This window comes from Eublepharis macularius, chromosome 9 (assembly GCF_028583425.1).
Source record: "Eublepharis macularius isolate TG4126 chromosome 9, MPM_Emac_v1.0, whole genome shotgun sequence".
In the NCBI taxonomy this organism is placed as follows: domain Eukaryota; kingdom Metazoa; phylum Chordata; class Lepidosauria; order Squamata; family Eublepharidae; genus Eublepharis; species Eublepharis macularius.
In genome coordinates this window covers 36,340,905-36,360,865 of record NC_072798.1, presented here as the reverse complement: position 1 = coordinate 36,360,865, position 19,961 = coordinate 36,340,905, and the positions used below count along the sequence as shown (strand labels likewise).

Genomic DNA, 19,961 nt, shown 5'->3' with positions numbered 1-19,961 from the left:
TTGGTATCAGCATATATTTGTGGTGCTTAGTTCATTCCCAAATCAGTTCTTCAGCGAATATAATATTGTTCTGCTGCTGTTAGGTTCCAGTGATTCTTAATTGAGAGCTCTGTGACAGGCAGTACTCAGGGTAGCTAGTAGAGTTATTAGCGTTGTCCTGGAGTTCTCCTAGAGTTACAGTTGATTGCCAGGCTGTAGAGAATTAGAGATCAGTTCTCCTGGATGAAGTGGTGGCTTTGGAGGGTGGACTGTCTGGCATTCAACTCTTCTGAGCTCTCTTCCCTCCCCATGAGCAGTCCCAAAATTTCTAGGCATTTCCCAAGCTGGATGTGGCAACCCTACCTGTTGAGGGGCTGTATCTTTAAGCACTCCTTGTTTTGGTGTATTGGGTTAAGAGACGCCAAATGCAAATTTCAAGCTGTGGAATGGAAGGTTGCTAGTCAAAGAAAGGATCTTGTATCAGGTGGGAAGGATGCCGTGTCATTAGGAGAAGTGTAAGGGTGTATGAATGGGAGAGAGAAGCAGAAGTATTTGCACTGCAGGAATGCAAATGGGGGATGAAGAGTGTGCTGTTTGCAGAGCGAGAGGTGCGTTTTGCTGAGAAGAATGAGTGAGTGGCCAGGAACTAGTAGGAGCTGGCCAACCGGAGCTGCTGCTGTGAAGTTCAAGGCAGTGACACGTTCAGGAAATGGCGCTCATGTAGTTCTACCTCTGAAACGGAGCAGATCTGGCCCTTGATATAGCTCAATGACTGTCTTGGACTGTTATGACTGGAGAAAGGATCGGATACAAAATTATGTTTTAAAGAACCATGTGAATTAATTTCTTTCTGTGTTTCTTTTGTGCCCTTAGTCAGTCTTACGGGTCCTTTGGCAGCATGGAAGACTTAACAGGTACTGTCAGCTGCAATTCTACCACTATGGAGTTCCTTGAAGGTTGTGTGAAAGAACTGGGGAAAGGAGAGGTTTCCTATTGTCACACCAGCTGCGTGACCATGTGCCCACTAGGGGGCACCTTGACCCATACTTCTTGTGCCAGCTCAGGTTGCACCTCCAGGGGTTTCAGCAGTGGCATGTATGCACATGTGCTTAGTTTTTAGACCATTGCAATCCAGTGTGTTTAATTTATAGAGGGTTTTATTTGACAGTGAATTCAATTCAGCTTCAGAGGAGTAGGAACTGGAAGAGATAAATGTTTTTGCTTCAGGCTGTTATCGGCTCTTGGTGACAGGCTGTAAATCTCTAGAGCATGTCCCAGTGTATATCTCGGACTCGGCTAGATTTGTGGCATTCTACCAAAATACCTGCCTGGGAGAATTGGCATGCATGCAAAGTCTGTCTGGCTTCTGCAGTCAGGTGTGGGAGCCAATTTTCATATCAGGGGAAAGATTTGCCCCAGATTTGCTCCTGTTCATGTTTTTTGCACTGGCCTCTTACAGGAATATCTCAGCATTTGGTCCAGGGATCATTGGAGTCCGTTTCAGGATTCTTCCTGTGTTTAAAACACCATTCGCAGGAACTGAGGTGTTCTTTGAATGTTATGCCAGCCTCATGGGTGATGGTTTTCCATAAACAGTTCCTGCACAGGTGGGGTAATCTTAAATGGTGCAGTCATGGGAGGTTTCCTTGCTGAGAGAATGGGAAATATCAGCATGGAGTAACATTTATGGGCCCAAGTTTGCATGTTTCCTGTCCTGTGTCTGTCATAGTTTTAGTCTGAAACTCACAAACACTGTTTAGGTCAAATTAGTTCTGAGCAACCCCGGATTCTCAGATGTCGTCTGCAATAATGAAATTCTTCATCCCTCTGTCTGTTAGGAAGCATTATGAACACTGCCTCATCTGCCAAATCACCCTCTTCTTCCATCAGTGCACACACTAGGGCAAAGTCAGAAATCTGCTTGTCCAGCGCTTCTGACCAGCAGGAGTATGCCAGGAGGTATGTTTGTTTTTTACCTTTCCCCCCTTGGATTAGTGATGTATTCTTAGAGTGAGACTCACAATCTCTCTAGTGTGTTTTTATTTACCTCTCCTTCAAGGAGTTTCTCCCTTCCTCAGTTTATTCTCACTACAACCCTGCGAGGTAGTTTAGATTGAGCTTGGATGACTGGCTCAAGGTCACCCAGTGAGTTTCCACAGCAGAGAGGGGGGTTTGGACTTAGTCCCTGGTCCTTGTCTAATACTTGAACAACTATGCTAGCCCTCAGTATTTTCTGGGGGTTACTCCTTGAATTCAAGCATCCCAGTTGGGGCACCCACACTGAACTACCCTGTGTGTCATGTGTGCTATCTACTGCATGTTGTCCATCCCCAAGATTCACCTCCCTCAGTTCTGCAAGCTGCTACTGCTCGGCTCCTGCCCTGCCCTTCACCTCCCCTTTCATCACCCCTGCATGTGTTGCAGCCTGTCATAATGGGCGGAAGAAAAGCAGTGCCAGTTGTGGGATGGGGGAAGTGCCCAGATGGTTGTGCAATGCCTTTTCTAGGGCAAGAACTCGAGACAAAGTCTTCTGCTGTATGCGTAGGTCCTGAATGCTAAAGAAAAGGCCAGACCAGTGTGGTTCTGAGGGAGATTTTCTGCTGCAGTATTTTAGTGACAACATTAAGCTTGTGGCTCTGCAGAGCGTCGAAGTGACATGGCACCTGTCCAGTCCAGAAGGTTGTATTCTGCATTAGATGGGAATAGGCAGGGATGGCAGTGACCAGATCAGGGGTCAGCAAATGAGTAGTGGGGAAGGAGCGAGAGGCAGGGCCGGCGCCAGGGTTTCTGGTGCCTGAGGCCGGGGGGGGGGGGAGGCAGCTTCAGGACTGTTCCTGCCCCCTTTGCGGGCAGGCGGCGGGAGGGCTGAGAGGCTGCCGGCCCAGCCAGGCATGGCGGGTGGCTGGGGAGGCGCGCATGTGTCCTCCCAGCCCTCCCGCTCCATTGCTCCGCGCACCACCCCAGACACCTGGCCCGTGGCTGCTGCTCCCGCCTGGGAGTGTGTTGGCGGTGGCAGCAGCATGGGAGAGCTGGGAGGCTGCAGTAGCTGCGGGCCAGGCGTGGCAGGTGGCTGGGGCGGCATGCGGGCAGCTTTCCATCCCTCCCAGTCAGCTGCCCATGCGCTGCTGTCACCAGCTCCGCGATGCGTACCTCCGGCCCCAGCCCTGGTGCCCCTTCCGGCGCCTCAGTGGTGGAGGCAATCGCTGGGGTTGCCTCAATGGAGGCGCCGGCTCTGGCGAGAGGAGAGCAGTGTGGTAACGGAAGAGTTGGCACAGTATTGCTAGTGAGGTTCTGGGGGCCTGTGCAGAAGACGAGTGAGACTTGAGGAAGGACAATAGCAAGGAGCTTGGGCAAAGAGTGCAAGAGAAACCGCCCTGACCATTAGCCCCACCCCCCTTCCGTTGGGGTAGCATGGGAACACAGTCTCTGTATTCTTTCATCTTGGTCCCTAGATGGGACATTGGCCCTGTTTTTATAAGGCAAGAAAATATCTGCCTATGTGATCTTTCCACACGCTGTTTTTCAGTCCATGGGCAAGCCTCTTCTTCCTCCTGGAATTTAGAGTTTGTGATGCTTGAACAGAATGAACCAAAGAAACAGATTTCTCCCTTCCCTTATAGCCTCTTATGATCCCCTGAAAAAGCACCTTCAGAGTGCGGGGGCGGGGGGGCTGCTCAGGAACAGAGTGGAGTGTGGGGTGTGGCGGAGAGAGGAGAAATTGGCAGAAGCTGCCCCCTCCCTCCTTCTCCAAGCTCTTCTGTAACTGGAACAAGAGGTGAGCTCACCCAAGGGGAGGGGGATTTCTCCCTTTTTTCAGAGTCTTCGTGGGAGGAGATTAATTCTAAACTCTTCTTCCATTTGTGATTCATAGGATCCAACCCATGGAATTGCAATGGTATAAACTGGGGAACGAGGTGATAAGCTGAAGGAGGCACCTGCTCTAGACTCTAGTCCCTGGGGTAGCAGTGGAAGAGCCGGAGTCACATGACCTATTTGAGCTTGGCCTGGTGGAAGATGGGAGGGAAAGTTGTACATTTACTCAAGCCACACATTTCCTATAGCACAGACCAAATTAGCAGCAGTACAGCAACTGTTCCCTGTGGCTTGAGGATCTCCTTATTATATGCTAGCCCAGGCAGGGAATGATGTTCTTGGCAAAGATGCCAGAGTCAAGATAGCCCGTGGTTGCTGTTTCTTTTTTTCTTGTTCAGGTCTGTCGTGGTGCAGTTGTCCAGTACAGGTCAGCTGAGCACTCCAGCGCCTCAAAATGGGGGACTTGCTGGGGATATCGCCATCCTTGGCGGAAACAGGACTGGGATTTTTGTTCAGTGGGTGAGGCCAGGTTCTGAAGCTGAGAGCGCAGGACTTCGAGAGGGATACCGGCTCCTAGAGGTATGAATGAGTGTGCGGGATTGCAATTAACGCCTGTGCTGGAAAGGGGGAGGAGGGGGAGACGACGACTCTGTAATCATAAGCAAAAAAGGTGCCTCCATTTTGTCCGCTAAGGTTGCTAAGAGCACACCCTGCTTCGTTTGCTGATATATAATACAGAATCAAAAAGAGTCCAGTAGCACCTTTAAGACTAACCAATTTTATTGTAGCATAAGCTTTCAAGAATCAAGTTCTCTTCGTCAGATGCCTGCATCTGACAAAGAGAACTTGATTCTCGAAAGCTTATGCTACAATAAAATTGGTTAGTCTTAAAGGTGCTACTGGACTCTTTTTGATTTTGCTACCACAGACTAACACGGCTAACTCCTCTGCATCTATAATACAGAATGGCACCTAGTGGCTGAGGGATACATTGCAAATCATATTTCTAAAACGAGTTTCTTAAGGAGAAAGAATGGAAACCTGTTCTGGGGCAGGTTAAGGGTTCAGAAAGGCTTATCTTCATGCCTTTTTGTCCATTCCAAGAGTTCAACAGTATGAAATTAAAAAAATTATAAGAACACTCCTTAACATTTGATTATAGCACTTCATGCCCATTATCTTGGTCATCTGTACAACCTTCCCTGTAAATTTGTTCAAGTATTATTGTCTCCATATTGTAGATAGGGGTGGGGGTGGAGGGGGCTGAAGCATAGGGCCTTGCTCCTTAGTGAGTTCATAGCAGAGTCAAGGTCTGAACCAGGGCCTTCTGAAATTGTAGCTCAGGCTTTAGGTTGTTATGCTAGGCTGTTACGCTGGCTGTTATGCCAGCTCTGAGTGGCACCTATGAACAGGTTGTGTACCCTCTTTTTCTTAGCCATACTGATACCCTGGCAAATAGTTAAATATGGGTATGCAGTTGACCATGCATAGTTCCTGGGGTCCATCACTGAACAGAGGCTTGAAACTGATCCTAGTGGCTCCAGGAGATTTGCCTGGCTTGGTGCTCACAGAAGTCGCCATACTTCTTTAGAGAAAGATCAGGCCATTTAAGATCTTTTGTTACAGGAAAATATGGTCACATGAATTGGCCTCTCTGTACAAGAAGTAGAAATAGAGCTTTGTAACTTTGAAATGGCATGAATTTGAAATGAAATGTTATGGGCCAAATGGTGACTGATCCATGTATTTCCTTTCTGGATGTGTTTCTTTGGCAGCTTAAGGGGACACAGCTAAATGGGCAGGTGCTCTCCCTGGAGAATTGCACCCGAGAGGTGGCTTATCTGAGCCTGTTGCGCTGGGATGACCCAACTGCTCTCACCTTTCTGCCTGATATGAAAGGTAAGCTGCTATAATCACATAGCAGGGAGGGGTGCAGCTCAGGAATGAAGAATGTGCTTTGGTTTCAGAAGATCCCATGTTCACTTCCTGGCACCTCCATTCAAAATTATCTTGGATAGGTGGGATGGAGAAGACATCTGCCTGGAGAATCCTAGCCTGTCAAAACAGGATAGTATTGGGCGAGATGGACCAATGATTGTTACAAGATAAGCTGTATTTATATATTACAGTGTATGTTCCTGTTATCCTCAGTTCATCTGGGTAATCAGGTTTGGGTGTATTCTGCACATCTGATTGCTGTAGAAACACTGAACTCAGTATTTGGCACGGGATTCCACATCTTCGGAGTATCTCAGCTTTAACTTTAAAAAAAATATAAGCAAGGTTTTTAGCCCTTATGGTTGCAGGAGATAAGAATGTGAATGCTGCAGAGTGAAATCTTAAAGCCTGAGGAGAGCCCGAATAAGATAGCCTTGTCTTACAGTGTGTAGAAATTCAGTGTAATGCTTTGTGTGGCTCCTGGTTTCTCCGCCATAGCTAACAAAACACAAAATGTGAAATAGGCATGCAAAAGTAGATTGTGGGTGGCATATATGCTGCTGGGCAGGATTGCCTATTACCATTGGGCATCCTTGGTATCCCTCAAGCCTTTTTAACTAGTCACATGACTTTCAAGGTTAACTTCTAGAAAATGGATGGAGCTCCTTGTTCCAAACCACTTAACTGTCTGAAAATGGTCAGGGCAAGCTAGAGTCGCCAGTGGGCTTTGAACATTGTTGGAAGCTCAGGTGTGTGCATGGCAGGGGTAAGGCTTCTGTCTTTGTGTTGCTCTATCAATATTCCCTCCCTCCCTCCCTTCCTAGGGGTGCCGGATGCAATAGTGCCGATATTGCCTAAAATATAATTCACTTTCAACTCTGCTTCAGGGGATGATGGTCCTATACAAGCAGTGGTCTAGGGAGCCCCTCAAAGGCTTTGTTGACTCTGTCATGACTTTGAAAACTTGGGAGTCTGGTGCAAATAGGAAGCCCTAGCATGGGTTCCACCTTAAAAAAAAGAAGAAGAAGAAGACAGGTGGTGGTACCCTGTTCTCATGGATGTGTACCCTGTTCTCCTTGTTGTGTTTGCAAGCTGTGTGTTGCTAAAAGAGACAGAGTGATGGCATGATAGTAATAATTTGTTAAGTCCTATTTGCTTGTCTGGTATGGGAGGGAGAGATCCATGCAGCCCTTGAATGGTTCTTGCAGTATCTCTGGATCTTGTTTTGCTGAGCCTCATCAGTGTTTGATTTCTGTGTTGAGATCTGTTAACTTATGCAAATGTTGAAGCTGTATGTGATACTGCTCTCCACTGGGCCTTTCCCCCCACACTGTTGCATCTTCTTCCTTTGGCAGGATACCTACCTCTCAAAGAGGCCCTGGATGCGGGGAAGAAGGTTCCTGGGGACTCATTCTATGTGCGTGTCAACCTCACCCTCCTTGACCTTGTGGACCCTTATGCCCTGTGTGTCAAGTGTCGCGAGATCCTTCACATCACAGACACCATGCACAAGGGGCGTCTAGAGTGGTACTGTGCCCGAGTGGACCCGTTCACACTCCGAGACTTGGACAGAGGCACCGTACCGAATTACAATAGGTAATGGGCTAGTGGGGACATGCTTCTGGCTTCTGGCATGTCAATTCTGGTTTTTTTTTTCTTCCAGAAATGGGCAAGTAACTTTGCTTCTCTCTCTCTCTCACCTGCACTGGGGTGCGTGTGTTTGTTTTCAGGTTTAGTAGGATGCAGTGTGTTGGTATTTTTAGGATAAGCATGATCATAGCAGCTGAGTTCTGTAGAAGAAGAGATCTGTAGCAGATCAGATTTGGGTTGTAAGGGATTGAACCCATGCCCATTAATATCTGCCTTGCTCTGTTCTTTCTATTTGAGAAATGGAAACAGTTGGACGCAGCAGGCTCCTTATCAGCCAATCTGCCCACTGAGTATTGCTGAGGTCTAGTCTGCAGGCGTTGTTTTTGTAGAACCCGCAAAGTCTTATTTAAGCAGGTTTTTAAAAAATATGTTTTGTAATATTTATGTAATTTTATTGGATTAATTTTAGAGTTGGGTTTCAGAGTGCTAATTGAATTTTATTTGATGCTGTGCTTTTACTGCATTACTATCGAGTTGTTAGCTGCCTTGATTTTTTTTTAAAGAGAACATTGGATGTGCATTTCTAAATAAATAAATATGGATGGTAAATAATGCTGGGTAGAGCAGTGGAGACAGAAGTTTGGGGTAGTGGGATGAAAACACTGCAATATACTGCGGAGCCTGCTGAGAATTGTAAAGAATTGCTGGGGGAGGGGAATTGAGAATCAAGAGACCCAAGTTCAAACTGCTGCTCAGCCAGAAATATCCTTGGGTATTTTTGACCTAATAAGAATTTTTCTGCAGAGTCTACCTGGGGAAAACTGAGATGAGACTTATAAAGAACACTTCTTACAAAGTGGAAATAGAGTTTGATCGAGAAACTGATCCCGAGGTGGGGCTATGCATCTGCTAATGGGCAGACTTGATTCTGAAAAGCTCCCATCAAGTTCTATTGAACTGATAGTCTTCACTTGGCAAAATTGTTAGCAAAAGAGCAAAAGCTTCTCTCCTTGATGAAACTGGGATTGCAGGATGCACGAGGGCGTGCTTTTTTACTATCTGGTTTTGCAGATTACACACCTTTTACTGTTTCCTCTGCAAGTGGTTACACTTTGAAAGAGAAAAAGCGAATCTGTTGCAGTCCTGTTGTCTTACCTGAGCAGAGAGGCTTTGGCTCAGTGGCCGAGCATCTTCTTGGCATGCAGAAGGTCCATGGTTCAATCCCCAGCATCTCCAGTTAAAACAGTCTAGTAGCAGTTGATGTGAAAGATCCTGGAGAGCTGCTGCCTTCCGAGCAGACAATACGCACCTTCTAAGACAGCTTCATGTGTTTACAAGGACTCCGTGAAGAGGTGCAATGGGCAGCTATGTGTCATTATGAAGGGCAGGAATGAGATGAATAATAATATCCTTCTATATTCCATAGCTGTTGGGAGGATGAGTGGCAGAGAAGGCACAGTGAGCTTTGCTGGCTAAAAGGGCCATGTGTTAAAAAAAAAAAAGTTGCATTGTCCAAGTGCGCCTTCAGTGTGCCTCTGAAGACCGGTTTGCCTTGCTACACTGCTGTTTTGCTTTGGGTCTCCTGTGAGCTGCTTATCCTCCTTCCAGGGCTCTCCAGCTTCTGAAGCTACAAGAGAAAGGTCAAGGGGTGGCCCGGCAGAAAGGCTGCAGGACTAAGGTAATCTGAAGGGTGTGTGTGTGTGTGTGTGCAGGTCTGAAAAGGTCAGTAGCTGGTTTTTGTGTGTGATGTCTGTGAAGTTGAGGTTGTGCATAAATTGGTGGATTTGTCTTCTCATTAGGCGATTGATCAGGGCTCATTTTTGAAGACAGTGGCCAAGAAAATGCTTTTTTTGGTCTAGATAAGGTGTAATGATGCTGACAAATTCTTGGAACCTGTTTTCAGTGCTAAATCTTCTCACTCAAATATGTGAAAAATATAGAAAGAAGAAAATCCCTTTGAACATGAGCAAAGTGCTTTTCTCTACTGAGGAACTGATTCTCCTATATCTAGGATTATGGAGAGAAAGTGTAATATTTGTAAGCCATTTTACATATTTTGTGGAATATAAATACTAGAGATGAGTTTCTAGTCTGAGGACTAGTTGATGAGTCTTGTTTTAGGATGTAAGTGCTGCTGATCTTAGCATACACAGGTTTAGTGTGGTGCCATCTGAAAAACAAATCCCCCAGTATTCCTGACCTTGGGCTTCCTTGCTTGGCCTCTGTTTAAAGCATAGAGCAGCCGGAAGGTCTTACTACCTGACATTACTGATTGGCTTTGTTTGCTTTCAGTTGGTGTGATTTAGGGATGGCTGATTTGCCCCTCCCTCCATCTCTCTCATTGCAGGAAAGTTGCCTGGGTCTCCCCTGTGCACCAGTGCAGTGGCAGCCGTTGTCTCTGCAGGAGTGCCATTTTCTTAGGGACATTAATAATAATGATAACAACAACAACATTCGATTTATATACCACCCTTCAGGACAACTTAATGCCCATTTGGAGCAGTTTACAAAGTAGGTCATTATTATCCCCACAACAAAACACCCTGTGAGGTGGGTGGGGCTGAGAGAGCTCCAGAGAGCTGTGACTAGCCCAAGGTCACCCAGCTGGCTTCAAGTGGAGGAGTGGGGAATCAAACCCGGCTCTCCAGATTAGAGTCCCGTGCTCATAACCACTACACCAAACTGGCTCTTATTGTTTGCAAACAATGCATTGTTCTTATTGGGGATGCAAAGAAGTGCCTTGTGGTGTTATCTTAAGGTGTTTCTCAAAGGAATTCAGAGACAGAGAAAGGATAAGGCTTAATTGCTGATATGTTCTTGCTTTGAGGATTGCGTCCCAAGACAGTCCACTTAATTCTCCATAATAAACATGTATCTGTCATTTTGTGAGCCACTGAGTGATGTATTCTGTGTTCACAGTCTCCTCCCCCCCATTTTTGTTTCTTTCAGCTGAAAAAACGGGCTCTGGACCAACTTCGTCTGATGAAATACAAACAGGGGGGGCAGGGGGAGGCCTGCCTGCAAGGCCCTGGCTCAGGTGAATTGTGGCCCATGTCACTGCTGATCCCTGATGGGAAAAAGCTTGTGCTTATTATTATTCCACATAAATAGCTCTTAGGAAACCCTTGAAATCAACGACAGGTCTGTCTCTCATGAAATGTCCTCTATATGCTTAGCAGTGGATGTTCTGCAAATTCATAACTTTATGTTGGAAGCTGGATCTAGATAAAGAATTTGGCAGGTGGGGAAAGGGAGAGAGAGAAAGAAGTACTCCCCCCCTCACTCACACCTTCATGGCTGTAGAGAAAAGTTTGAAAACGAACAGGGCAATTTGCCTGTGTTGAAGTGGGCACTTGTCTACAAAAGCTCATGATGCAATACATTACAATTAAGGGCCGTTTCCAGACGGCTTACCTGGCTCCGGAACGTTGCGCCATCTTGCGGGGAAAACGCGAAATATCGCGTTTTCTCGCGCGAGTTTTGCGCGACGTGACATCGCGCCAAACTCATGCAAGAAAACGCGATATTTCGCGTTTTCCCCGCAAGATGGCGCAACGTTCCGGAGCCAGGTAAGCTGTCTGGAAACGGCCAAGTTTAGGATGTCTTAGGACTCTTTATCATTGTTTGCAAACAAAAGAAGCCGCCAGACCTTAGCATAAAGCTTCTAGTGGTCACATAGGGGAGTGCGTCACACTCTTCTTTGTCCTTTCCCTGTAGTTACTATAGTTAATACAATCATTAAATGCATGCCCCCCCTCCCCTTACTAAATCTGATTGCTCCACTTTCATCTCTCTTGCTCACCTACAGGCGTCTTTTATTGCAGATGGAATTGCAAAACCCTACAGTCCAGTACACCCTCTAGTGATTCAGACGCGTCGCCCTGTGGTGTTTTCGCCTGATTGCTTAGCACCCCATCTCATTAGGAACTTGCTGGACCTCCCTTCTTCTCATCAGGACTTCCACTTGTACCCAGCAGGTAAGCCTGTGAGGCTGAGGGACTTGACTGGGGCTGTTGGGAGTGCCAAGGGTTCTTCCTGTCTCCCAGACCTTGGCCTTTGAGTTCAAGACTATTCCTGAAATGGACTCTTCTGTCTTTCTCCACTTCATCATCATTAGTCTCCTTTCACAGAGGTGCTCTGCCTCTCTCTTTTGTAAACAAGAATCTCCTGCATTTGAGAAAGAAGCACTTGTTGACAAGGGAATATGCATTTTGTGTTTCTACACATGTTCAGCTTAGTGCAGGGTCCACAGTCTGGTGCAGAAAGAAGAATCCTGCAAATCTGTATTTGTGTAAAGGGAAAAAACAAACCATGTTTATAGCCTGCAGGGTTGTAGAAAAAAGGTAATGAGTGTACCACCTGCTGAAGCAAAGATTTGCTTGTGCTATTTTGTGCCTTGTCAGACCAGCCTGAATTTAGGTGCTCATGATGCATTATGATTATGATGCATTACAGTAAATGAAGGCCCAGAATGTTGATGAACAGCTGGGACCAGTGGAGGACCCCTGAACGATGACAGTGTTCCTTTAGTAGATCCCTTAGCAAAAGTAGTAGGAACTGCAATGATGAAGTCTTAGAAACCCATGGAGGTCCAGAAACAATTGGTCTGTATCCAACAGAGGCATAATTTTCTGTCTCACCATATAGCCCCATGGGGGAGGGGGGGAGGCAGCAAAATACAGCCAGTCAAACCACCAAGGAAGACCCTGCAGAGGAAGGCAATGGCAAACCACCTCTGCTTCTCACTTGCCTTGAAAGCTCCTCATTGGAGTTGTTGGCTGCAACTTGACAGAGCGTATGCCCACACATACTTAGACCCATATGCTGTTCCTGAGGGTCTGCTGAATCCTAAACACTAAATTTTGGGGTGGTCTTGGGGGCTGCAGCAGGGAGGGGTAGTCTGTGGATGTCTAAAGACATCATTCGTCTTTGGAATTGCTTGCATGGATTCAGGCCTCTACCTTTCTCTTGCAAAAAAAGAAATACTGCACAAAAATTTGAGAAGGATATAAATTAATCAGTTGCATAATTTAGGCCGCAAGCCCATGTATACTTGAAATGTCTAACTGAATTCATTGGGACAATTCTGATTAAGCAGCCATAGGATTGGGGCTGCATATCTGAGCATACCACTGGGAAGCATTTGTTGTATTAAAACCCTCTTTGTTGGCATATATTCTCCATGTGTCTAAAGATCATTTTTTAAAAACATTTTTCTTCACACACACTCTAGCGGAAGAAAGACTCCCCTCTTCCTCCTCCAAACATAATGCTAATGGGATTTCTCAAAGCCAGAGGGATTGCGGGAGGATCCGTGCCATCCGGGAGGCTGTTGGAAAGGTGAGAAGGGGAGCACAGTCAGAAGGCAGGGCTTCCTCAAGTGTTACTATAAGTATGCTTTAGAATAGGGTCCCGGCAATGTAAATCCTCCCCCTGTTGTAAATGCTACCTAGGGGCCTCTTTGTGAAGAGAACATCTGCGCTATTCCAGTTCCCCAGAGTGTAGACTGTGGAGTGTAACAGCCGCACTTCTAGAAGAGGGAAATGTTAAAAAGAGCTGAATGGCCACATGCGCTAATCCTTGAGAGACTTCATACTTTCCCTTTCCTTGATAGATTTCAAATCTTGGATTATCAAGGGTAGTGGGAAAGAAATCATGAGATCCTCAGACAAGGGAAAGTAGAGGTGATGTCATGTGACATGAAAAGGAATTGATGCCAGAATGGGATCTGGTCTTGGATGCTGGATCTCTTTTAATCAGCTTTCTATGGCAAGAATCATGTGCCTCTAGCAGCTGCCTGGCAAGCAGAAATTCAACTGGTGAAGTTTTTTTTTTCCCAGCACACGGTGGAGAAAACTTCAATTGCTGAATTTTCTGCTGCTGACAAGCTGCAGAAAAGTTGCTAAATGCGGGGAAAAAGCATAACTGAAATAAAACCGAGATGATGATGATGATGATGATGATGTTGATGTTGTCATGCACCTTTCTCACTGAGATCCAAGGAGGATTACTCAGTGCAACTGAAAAATACAATATAATTGATTCGGTTTCGTTTTCTCCGCCATGTCGGACGCTCCTCTTCGCTGGCTCGAGAGGAAGCGGCCGAGCACCCTGTCCGGGCGGCTGATCTGCGAAGATTAGCCCCCAAAACTCCCAGTGAGGGAGGCTGGGTCCGGGACGCTGCGGGAAGAGCCCCCCGGAATCAATGCGGGGGGTTAATTGCCCGTTTGTCCCTACGGAGGCCGGCGGACGTGCGCGGCGCCTCGAGTGCTGCTGGGCCATGAGAAACGGCAAAGAGCAGAACTAGGCGAGAGCCTACAAGTAAGCGAATTCCTTCTGTTATTACAAGCGTATGTGAAGGAGAGGTGAGATCTGAAGCTAAGAAGGCTCACTCTTCCCCTTTGCTGAGTCTCAAAATTTGGTTGGCGCCCCCCCCCCCCCCAAAATGGCAACAAAAAAACAAAGTCCTGCCCTTGGCAAGTCAGTTTCGGCTGCCTTAAAGGGAGAATCGCTGGAGGAAATTGTACGGAGGGCGGTTGGTGAAGCTATAAAACCCTTTGTTGACAAGCTGAATGAAACAGATCAAAGGGTGGGCTTAATTGAGAGCGAAGTGAAAACCATCAAGGAAGCAATGGGGGGGGGGCAGAGAAGTCTGCTCGGGAAAGTGCGTCACTCGTGAAGGCTACGAATAAAGAGCTTAAACTGGTGGAGAATCAGTTGATCGGGCTACAAGTGGAACGAACACAGACAATTTTGCGCCTCCAGAATGTGAAAGAGGAGGAAAACGAGGACTTACGGGGTCTTGTCTCGGAACTATTGGCGACACCCGCGAGGGCAACTAAAGAAGAAGTTAAAAGCGCCATTTTGGAAGCCCGTCGGGCTACTTCAAAGTATGCAATGAAGCGTCAGTTGCCGCGCGAGATCATCATCGATTTTTCATCTAAGAGGATCCGGGACACTATCCTATACAATTCATACAATGCGGATTTGGACTTTTTGGGCAACAAAATTAAGATATTGAAAGACGTCCCATTTCTAGTCCGGAAAAGACGTTTTAAGTATAAAAAGTTCGCAGCTCTTCTGAGAGAACGTGGAATAAAGTACAAATGGTTATTTCCGGAAGGAATCTGGTTCACCCATAAAGACCAAGCCTTTAAGATATTATCAGAAGATCAACTAAAGGATTTTGAGGACAGGAACCCAGAATTCCAGTGCACCAAGCAAGACGAAAAGGAGAAGTCTGAGGGGGAGGGGGAGGAAACGAGCACTGCGGCTGCAGTTGCGCAGAGAGAACTCCGTCCGGGACCCAGGAGGGGAAGAAAAATTTAACTTGAAATTAAATTGTAATTTGCATTTAGTAAGGTCAACCACTCCATCAATATAATATAAAGCTTTAACTTTTGAATAATGGCAGTATGAAAGGAAAACAGAAATGTAGTGTTTAGTGTTAGTAGGGTACCTTCCCCTTTTTTCCACCCCTCCCTCCCTCTCTCTTTTTTCTCTCCTCTTTCCTATCCCTTGTGCTATTGTAGTCTTTTGTAGTTAATGTTTTGTAGGGTATGTATGTATGTAGTAGTTGTATGTTAGATATTGAAAATAAAAAATTATATAAAAAAAGAAAGAAAAATACAATATAATCAGCAAAAAGGGGATGCTGAAGCGTTGTTGAGAACATAAGAAAAGCCTGGTTGGATCAGACCACTTGTCTGCATGTCTCCCACCATTGCCAGCCAGATGCTCCTCATAAGAAGTACAAGTGGGCCAAAGTCCCCCCCTGATGTTGCCCCCCACAACTGTTATTCCGCGGTAGGCTGCCTCTGATCATAGAGGTGCTGTGGCTAATAGGTGCATCAGTGGCTATCCTCCATGCATTTGTAGAGACCCAGTTAAGTCCTTGATTACAGTTGTGGACCAGCATATTGGGTGCGGTGTCTATACAAAGTACCACCACCCTCCTTTCATCTTCCCATGGAGGAAGTGCTTTCCCATGGCAAAGTTAGAGTGGGTAAAGCAGGTTACTATTGCCCACTCCAAAAGACAGAGTATTCTGGAGGATCTCCTTCTCCCAGACATAGTGGACTCCTGGTCTGTAATATATCAGATGACCCTGCCCTTCAGTTCTGCTTTCCTCTTAAGTCTGGTAGTAAATCCCATCTTTTAATGGAATTACTATTGGAAAAGCAATGATATTTCACAGTATGGGGTTTGATTTAATGTAACTTGTCAGGGACAGGTTATTTCTTTTCCATTTAAATCAGTAAATCTGTTGGATTTCCTTGCAGAATAAACACTGCCTGCTAGAGCTGGAGGTCCAGGTGGTGAGGGATCTAATTAAAAGTGAAATATATCCCATTGTTATCCATGTCGAGGTCACTGCGAAGAATATCAGGGGAGTCAGGTATGAAAAGCCCTTCCTAGGATCGGGAGGAGTTATTACATGGATGGGGAAGCTAATCACATTGAGAGAACAAGGCCGGGGGCACTGGCTGAAACAGGAGGCTTTGCCTTTGCAGGGTGATGTTTGTTTGCTTTTAGGGTGTGTGCAAGGCTGTGCTTCTTTTTGATAACTTTGCATTGGTGCCAGTGGTAGGGGAGGGAAGCCTCCTTCACAGCAGGGTGCCATAATTTACCTGGAAACCATTGAACCCTAAGTAATATTTCACGGCATCTGTAGCCCACCTTCTTTCCAAAATGGAACACAAGGCAGCTTACAAATATACCTCCCTGAGTAGACACAGACAAGACCAGCTTAGCTTTGGCAGGGTTACTGTGTGATATACCTTTCAACCAAGCCCTGGGACTCCAAGAAATAAAACCGGGGCTACCTCCTTTCTATAAGCCTGCAAGCAGGGCTCGATTCTTTTTGTACCACACCTAGTTGTCAGGTGCATTACGAATGGATAAATATTATTATTTATGGATCACTCCACACATGTGATCCAGATGTTTATCTTCTGCAGTAAGCCTTACTGTGTAGAAAATCGCTTGGAGAAACTGCTCTAAATTGGGCAGTTAGTGGATGCAAATTACCCCCCTTGAGGAGCCATTTCTGTGATAGTGGAGGATGGAAAAAGAAACATTGTGATTAGGGAAACAGCTGCTGTCCACCATAGTCTCTATCCCTTGTCCAATTCACAGTCAGTTTCCCCCCTAAGATCTTGTACATCAGGGAGACTACATGGAAAGAATAAATGTGTATTTAATATGCCTTTCAAAACACAGAACAGGCTTCTTCATGGTTACAATGGAAAAAGCAGACAAATGTGGTCTCTTCATGTGCTGGAGGCTGAAAAACCAGAGATTGGCTGTGCCCAATGCCTGAAGAGAGGGCTTTTCGGATCCACTATTCATCACTTGTCCCATGCTGCTACAAAAATTCAAACTCCATCAGCATGATGCAGCCCTCAATGAGAATAGAGTAACTCTTCACAGGAGTAGATCCAGAGGAGTTAGCCGTGTTAGTCTGTAGTAGCAAAATAGTAAAGAGTCCAGTAGCACCTTTAAGACTAACCAACTTTATAGTAGCATAAGCTTTCAAGAGCCACAGCTCTCTCATGCATCTGATGAAGAGAGCTATGGCTCTTGAAAGCTTATGCTACTATAAAGTTGGTTAGTCTTAAAGGTGCTACTGGACTCTTTACTATCTCCATAGGATTGTACTGTTAGTATTTTATGATTCCAGCCCCAGATTTTGTAACCTGAAAGAGCAAAACCTGTCCACTGAAATCAGTGGGCTTAGACTATCACGTAACTCTGCCTAAGATTGCACTCTAAATCCATGATGGCTACAGTGTCTTTTGCCGTGGCTGTTTAAGAGTCTTCAACTGAAAGTTTTGCCCTGTTTATGGCAACTGCAAGGAGCTTTGCAGGGACTTGGTCAGTGGCAATCTGGAGCCTTGGATTTTGGGTTGAGCTGGTGCTGTCCACCTGTCATCTTTAGGGGTGAAGCGTTTCCATTGTAAAGTAAGGCAAAGCAGGAGCTCAAGTCTGGCAAGAGTGTTTGGAAGCAGAGCAGTGCAGCAAAAAGGGGCTGGACTTAAAAGCTGACTGAAGCAGGAATGCTGCTAATTAATAGTATGGTAGGTATTATTGAGGCTGATCTGAGCGAACCAGTTAGAAACCTAGGCTGGAATCTAGCACAATCAGAAGATCCTGAAACAACTTGGAAGTATATTTTTAAAGACATCTGCACTGACTGAGGGCCAAGCTACAAGTGATGACTGACACTTGAACGGCAAGTGAACAGACTCACATGTGTATTCCTCCCTGTTCACTTGCCATTCAAGTGTCATTCATCACTTGTAGCTTGGCTCTAAGTTGTTGAGAAGTTGGCCTCTGGACCTGAGGGACTGGTGTTCTAGTTCTGCCTGCACCAGCACAAGATACTCTTAAGGTCTGTTGATAATGTTTTGCTTTTGGCTTGCCACCCTAAAAGCTGGCATGTATCCAGCTATGAAGCAGCTGGTATGGTGTAGTAGTTAGAACATCAGGCTAGGACCAGGGAGACTGAGGTTCAAATCCTCAGTCTGCTGTAGAAGCTCAGTGAGTGACTTGGGTCAGTCAGATGTACTCCTTCTAACCTACCTCACAGGGTTGTTGTGAGGATAAAATGGAGAAGAGGAGAAGGATGTGAGCCACTTTGTGTGGCCATTGGGGAGAAAGGTGGGGTATAAAAGAAGTAAATTAGATTAATAGCATTTCTGTCAGGGCAGTTTTGGATATTTCTGCTGATTAATATCTCCTACTGCAGACCCTCACTTTGATCCCTATGCTGTTCTTGAAGGCTGTAACAGGAGAGGAAAGCAGGAAAATCCCTCTCAGGGGAGTCCAAGGATTGTTAGCTACATACTGCTGTTTCTAGGGGAATCCTCATTTCAGAGAAGGAGATGCCAGATATGTCCTGCTCATAAGGGAGACCTTCCTGTGTTAGGACAATAATTTTCAAACCTAGAGGTTCCTCAGTGAGACGGGTAATGGGGAAAAGGTTTCCCAGAAAAGTATGTAATCTATCCCTACTTTCTTCCCCTGTTACCTCAGGGCAAAATTATATGTTTTGGTTTTTAACGTGTTAGGTCTGGTTGGACACAGGTTCCACACAGCAGTTGCAGCGAATGGCTTTTGAAAAGGAAAGGAAAGCCAAATGGGCTCGAAACACTGCTGCAGCGGGAGGAAGGGCTCCAGCAGTCTTGTATTTCATGCAGTGGACAGTGTCACTTAGCAGGGCCATTCTGAGTATATGGACTGTAGACATAGAATTACCTTCAATGTTCAGGGATTCTATGGTAAGATGTACAGGGATTGCTTTGTAGGAAAGATGATGTACAAAGTATTTGAGTACCACTGTATTAGGAGATGTATTCCACAGACCCTCAGGCTTTGTACAAAGGTCAACTGGCTTTTATTGTGTGCACCCTCAGCTGTTAAGCATTGAAGGCACTTCCGCTGAAACTCTGAACTGAAATATTTTCTGGCAACATGAGTGTAATGCTGCAATTTGTAACATTCCACTAATGCAGCAGCTGGTGCACGCTCTAACTTGAGCGTTTGTTTGGCAGCACCTCAGTACTTGGGATCAGACCATTAGACTTCAACATGCTTAAACTAACATGCTTGACTTAGCCCATCTCTGCCAATGCATTATTCATAGAATCTAGAAGAATATACTTATGGTGCATTTTTCTTCCGTGCTTCTCTCCAGGAGCTTGCTAGGGAAGTCAGGGCTGCGTGATTCCGAAGTGCTGAAGCAGTGCCAAAGAGCTGAGCAGAATCTCCATGCCTTGCCCTGTTCGTGGGCCTGCGTGGATTCTCAGTCCTGGAGGAGTGCAGGGGAGCTGGTGAAGGTGGTGAAGGCCCACATTTTCCAGGAACAGACCAGGATCATATGGGTTGAAGACAGTGAAATGTGACAGGTCCTCCAGCAGAGAAAGTATTGTCCTCTTTGGGATATCTACAGCCAGAAGAATTGCACATTGCCTCTGCAGGACAGAGGCGTGAACTCTGTGGTCCACTGAAGTTCTTCCATGCCTATGATTGATGCCACACATCCTGTGCTCTTGGCTTGTGGGACGTGTATGTGGTCTGGTCATCCCTTGGCGTGAAAAGCAGGAGAAACCCTTGAGAAAATCTGCCCTCCATGCTGTTGCCCCCTTGCCTCCTGAACTGACTAATTCCTCAGCCTCCCTCCTGCTTCCTTTGTGCTCTCCCTGGTCTCTTGTCTCTGCTCACATCCCAGTGGCAGAGGGGATGGATGTGTCTGCATGCATGCACACAGGCAGACACGCACAGTCCCTTCAGCTGGAGCAACTTTAAGTGGGCTTGTGAGACAGCCTTGTCACGAGCTTTATTGAGTTTAAATTATTAATGATTTTTTTTAAATTGAAGACCTGCATATAAAAGAGAATTAAATAGCATCTATAATGGAAAGAAATGACTGGCTGCTTCTTCCAGCATTGGAGGGGGGCATCTTCCTGTCTAGCTTTAACCCTCTCTATCTGGTATCCCTTTCTGTGACTTCTCCCAGAAAAAGCATAGGTGGTCTCAGTGTAACCCTTGTTGGGAATAGTTGTTAGTATATGGCTAACATTCCTTTCATTGGTTCCTTGGTAGATCTGCTTATTCCTGCTGCCCTCCCTGGATGTGGA

General features: G+C 46.0%; 1 protein-coding gene across 3 annotated transcripts in view; it reads left to right on the top strand.

Moving 5' to 3' along the window:
* CARD10 (caspase recruitment domain family member 10) overlaps positions 1–19,714 on the top strand; it is a 54,695-nt gene extending 34,981 nt beyond the window's left edge. For 2 of the 3 annotated variants that reach the window (XM_054987756.1, XM_054987755.1), the window contains exons 12-22: positions 853–893; positions 1,818–1,938; positions 4,191–4,371; positions 5,568–5,691; positions 7,086–7,326; positions 8,929–8,998; positions 10,270–10,357; positions 11,145–11,297; positions 12,554–12,660; positions 15,603–15,718; positions 19,019–19,714. In XM_054987756.1, coding sequence (XP_054843731.1) covers positions 853–893; positions 1,818–1,938; positions 4,191–4,371; positions 5,568–5,691; positions 7,086–7,326; positions 8,929–8,998; positions 10,270–10,357; positions 11,145–11,297; positions 12,554–12,660; positions 15,603–15,718; positions 19,019–19,226 — 1,450 coding nt within the window. In that variant the 3' untranslated portion in view covers positions 19,227–19,714. Of the gene's footprint in view, positions 1–852; positions 894–1,817; positions 1,939–4,190; positions 4,372–5,567; positions 5,692–7,085; positions 7,327–8,928; positions 8,999–10,269; positions 10,358–11,128; positions 11,298–12,553; positions 12,661–15,602; positions 15,719–19,018 lie in introns of those variants that run through there. The other variant, XR_008597602.1, reaches the window with a different exon arrangement.
* The last annotated feature ends 247 nt before the right edge of the window (positions 19,715–19,961 follow it).